This window comes from Geospiza fortis, unplaced genomic scaffold (assembly GCF_000277835.1).
Source record: "Geospiza fortis unplaced genomic scaffold, GeoFor_1.0 scaffold229, whole genome shotgun sequence".
Classification (NCBI taxonomy): domain Eukaryota; kingdom Metazoa; phylum Chordata; class Aves; order Passeriformes; family Thraupidae; genus Geospiza; species Geospiza fortis.
Window position 1 is genome coordinate 3,493,323 of NW_005054357.1, and position 4,686 is coordinate 3,498,008.

Consider the following 4,686-nt stretch of genomic DNA (forward strand, 5'->3'; position numbering starts at 1 on the left):
GGCGCCCGCGCGGTGCGGCGCTGCCATGGACGAGTGCGCGGAGGAGCGGAGCGGGCGGGCGCAGCGCTGCATGCCCGAGTTCGTGAACGCGGCGTTCAACGCCACGGTGCTGGCCACGCACACGTGCGGGACGCCGGCCGAGGAGTACTGCGTGCAGACCGGGGTCACCGGCGTCACCCAGTCCTGCCACCTCTGCGACGCCGCCCAGCCGCACCTGAGCCATGGCGCCGCCTTCCTCACCGACTACAACAGCCCGGCCGACGCGACCTGGTGGCAGAGCCGCACCATGCTGGCCGGCGTGCAGCACCCCACCGCCGTCAACCTCACCCTGCACCTCGGTAAGGACGGGAGCGGGCAGGGGGCGAGGGCACGGGGCAGAGTTAGCCTGGGCTCCAGCGCAGGCTGGGCTGAGCTGCTGGAGCGCAGCGCTGCGAAGGAGATCGGAGTCCTGGTGGACAAGGAGGTGTCCACGAGCGTGCCCTGTGCGCGGTGGTGTCCTCGGGTGTGTTAGGACCCGCAGAGTCAGCTCTTCCAGGAGATCGGAGTCCTGGTGGACAAGGAGGTGTCCAGGAGCATGCCCTGTGCGCGGTGGTGTCCTCGGGTGTGTTAGGACCAGCAGAGTCAGCTCTTCCAGGGCTGATCCTGCCCCTGTTCTCAGGCCTAGGGAGGCGCATCGGGATTGCTGTGTCCAGGTCTGGGCTCCTTAGGACCTGAAGCAGGTCTAGCAGAGGCTGTGGACGTGATGGAGGGACTCGAGCATCTCTCTCACGAGGTGGGAGTGTTCAACCTAGAGAGGAGATGGCTGAGAGGAGCCCTGTCTGTCCCTGTCTGCAGGGAGGGCTCAGAGCAAGGACCAGGCTCTGCTCCCTGGGACCCAGTAATGGGACAAGAGACCATGGGCAGAAATGGATGCCCAAGAAGTTCCACCTGACCATGACCAAGAACTTCTTTCCTGTGCAGTGACCAAGCACTGGAACAGAGCCCACAGAGGCTGTGGAGTCTCTCACTTGGAATTATTCCAGACCTGTCGGGACACAATCCTGGGCCATGTGCTCTGGAATGACCCTGCTTGAGCAGACAGGTGGGACCCATTGTGGTCCCTTCCAACCTGCCCCATTCTGTGATTCTGGGCTGAAAGGTCACCTGTACAATGGGCATTGCTGGGGCCGTGCCTGGGTGACTGCCAATAACCAGGACCTGGGTGGTTCAGTGTTCAGGGGTGTCACTGAATGCCCACTCTGCAGGTCCTCAGCAATGCTCACCAGGTCTAAATCAATGCTGCCTGCACCCCATGGTTGTGGTGGGATGTCCTCAGCCAGGGGTCTGGCCCTGTGCTGGTTCTTCATCCCTCAGCTGATAGTTTACTCATATCTGCTCAACAGTGCTTGGTAAACTTGATTTTCAGCATTCTCCAGTGACTATTGCAGGGGTTGCTCCACTGCAGTCTGCATTGGAGGTGCTGTTGGTTTGTGAGAGGAGAGGTCTCCCTGCCAGAGGCAGCTGGAAGTGGAGCAGGTTGCAGTGATCGTGTCCCACCCCATGCACCAGGGATCACTGAGCCATTTAGGTTGGAAAAATAGCAGAAAGAAATTGTTCTCTTTGAGGGTGGTGAGGTACTGGCACAGAGAAGCTGTGGAAGCCCCATTCCTGGAAGTATCCTAGGCCAGGTTGGACGGGTCTTGGAGCAACGTGGTCTAGTGCAAGGTGTCCCAGCCATGGCAGGAGTGGAATGAGATGAGCCTAAAGTCCCTTCCAACTCAAGCCATTCTGTGATTCTGTGCAAAGACCTTTAAGATCAATTCCGACTGGTAACCCAATGCAGCCAAGCTCAGGATTGAATCATGGCGTTTTCCATACAACAAGCTTCCGATGCAGGTGGGAGATGTTGGTTTGAAAAGTGGCCGGGACTGTGGGAAATCACGTGTGCAAGGAAGGGCACATCTGCCGTGTATCCTCTTACCCCCTGGGGCAGCATTGCCCTTTAATTGCTGGGTAGGTTAGGCGTGTCTGCAGCCGGCATTGCTGCTGAACTGTAACAGCCAGTCAGAAAAAGAAGGTGAATTTTCTGATTGGTTGTCAGTTCCAGAGGTTTCTTTGGGATAAAGTATTTTAGCCTTCACTTTGGTTTGTGGACAAGCTTTTCTTTTCTGTTCATTCAGTTATTCAAGCTGGAGGAAGGGTAATCATTTAATAACTGGAAGACAAGACAGCTGAGAGAAAGTTGAAACCACAACTTATATCCTCATGTCATTAAACCAAATAAATATTAAAGAAAGCCCCACTGCAGCCATTCACAGCTTCTAATCAAGAGCAGCTGTTGAGCATTAAATTTAGTATCAATAACAGTCTAATTCAGGGGAAAAATGGTGTTGGGGCTTGGATAGCTGGATCTTGTGAGAGCTCTCACCTGCATTGGTGAGATGGAGTTGATGGCACCGAGTCCTGTACCAGGATCACCTGATGAGCACATCCATGTGCCCCAGAAGTGTTTCCTTCTGTTTGGAGCTTCAACATAAATATACCACATAAGCATATCTAATAGTTCCTCTTAATTTTCTTTTCTTCGCACATTAGGAATTTTTTTAAAAAGTCCTGGAAAGCAAAGATTTGATCTCAACTTATTTCTTAATAACAGTCATTGTAATTCTCATTATCAAGGCAAGGCTTACAGACCCATCTGTATTACTGCTGTGCTTGGTTTTGTGTATCCATGTGTATATGGGTGTTCTTTGAAAAACAGTACTGAGAGCAGTGTGCTGTGTCCTGGGCTTTGAAGAAATGCACACATTTTGCTGAAAACATCTGCATTTTCAAAATACTGTAGCACTGCAGCACTTTCACTTGTGTTCCAGGTTTGTTTGCAGGCTCTTGGAGCTTTGGGAATTTGCTTTTCTGTTTTTTTTGAGTAGAGTACAACCTTAAAGCAGAAGCTGCCTGACCGACTTTGATATATTTGAGTGAGGTTTTTTGTCTGGTTTTTCCTAGTTAGGTTTTTGGGTGGGATATTTTTAGTATAAAGCCTTTTAAGAATCAGGAGCTTGTTGTGGGCATGGTATTGGTGAAGTCGGTTTTAAGATGACAACAGCAAAGCATTTATCTCTCTGCACATGTGCTGTGTGATTCTCTGCATTGCTGAGTTTGTGGCAAGTTGAAGAGCTCTTGAGTACTGACAGTGCCTTTTTAGCCTGAAATGCCCCAAACTTCTCTGCAGCATTGCTCTTCCCTACTTTTGTGAGGTCTTAAAACCATCTTTGTTTGAGTGAGCTGCTGGGTGCTGCTTTTGGGTTCTGTGTGCCCGCAGGCACAATGGTCTGTGGGACACTTAATTATTGACATCACTAAGAGAAAGAGGCAAGGAGCTTGACGAGTATTTATGCACTGGGTAGGACATAAAGGCATTCTGGGGCACAAAGCCCTTTCATGCAGTTAGTTCTGCCTGGTCTTTGAGGATTAAGCTCTGTGCTCAGACCCATATCCTTATTTGATGCTGCAATTGCCTTCATTTCTGAAAGCACTGGTGTCCTGAATGGTTAATGCTGTTTTGCACCTGGTCAGGACCAGCTGCCTTGACTCTAGGTTTCATGTACATGCTGCCCTGTGCTGAGTTTTTTGGCAGTTTGAGATGTCTTGATTAACATCCAGCAATGCTCAGTCCGTGTAGAACAGCATTAACATTTCAGAGGGGCCTGCAAGAGGTAAGTAAGAACTGGAGGTCTGTTGCCAGCATGTGAATGTGGATTTCTTTGAATCTCCTTACAATGTGCAGTTCAAAGCAAGTTTAAAAACCCTTAGTTTTGGGACTAGGTGCCAGCACAAAGCCTGATACAGAAAAACACAGCACAGATCACTACTACTGAGTTAAAAGCTCAGATCCTGGCAGTGTTTGGAGATGTCATCTGTGTCCAGAAGTTAGGGTGCTCCCTGGGGAGAGGGGAATTGGGGTAATTACCCCTCCCTGCACCAGGAACGTCTGGAGTTACAAAGGCTATTTCTCTTTCTGTGAGAGGGTATTAAGACTCCCTAAGTAAGGGTAGGTAAAAGGCCTGGAGACATGAATTTGCAGCTGTAAGTCAGGAGAAGGGGGAGCTGAATCTGTTCATAGGGTGGTGTCTGGATAATTAGGTTAGTGAGTGAGAGGAGGGCAGAGCACTGCTGGGGCCTTTCTTCCACATTTCTTAAAAGTATCCCTTGGCTTCCCCATTTTCCATTTTGTCAGAATTTATTACTTATTTAGACTTGACCCAGCCAGTCTTTTTTTTTCTTACTGCTTTCCCATTATGTTCCCATATATTCCCAAAAAAAGGAGCTTTGAGGCAGTGGTGCCAGCTTTCAAGTAGAAGATGGAAGCCAAGGCCTTACAGTGTGTTGTCTGCTTTGTTTTTGAAGCTGGTGTGTCACGTTATTTTTACTGTCTGTGCTGTTTGCTTGTCCTGGGAGCACTGGGATAGCTCTGGCATCTCCCCAGTGCTTTGTGTGCATACACTTGAGCACAGCATTGCTGTAGACCCCTGACACACAGAAACAATGCTGTGTTGTTGAAGATGCTCCCTTGAACACTGGAAGAAGGGGAAAAGAGACAGCATGGAGGTACATGGAGTGTTTTTGGTACTGGGTGCTCTTCCTGGGGCAAAGGTTTGCGTTTTTTCAGATGTTGTTTTATTTTTCAAAGCAGATTCTCACTCTTTC

General features: G+C 49.9%; 1 protein-coding gene across 1 annotated transcript in view; it reads left to right on the forward strand.

Annotated features, from left to right (window-relative positions):
- Positions 1 to 25: 25 nt before the first annotated feature.
- The window catches only part of LAMC1 (laminin subunit gamma 1), a 67,444-nt gene continuing 62,783 nt past the window's right edge, over positions 26 to 4,686 (forward strand). Inside the window, 1 exon segment of the mRNA XM_031059151.1 lies at positions 26 to 338. Within this exon segment, the coding sequence (XP_030915011.1) occupies positions 26 to 338 (313 nt within the window).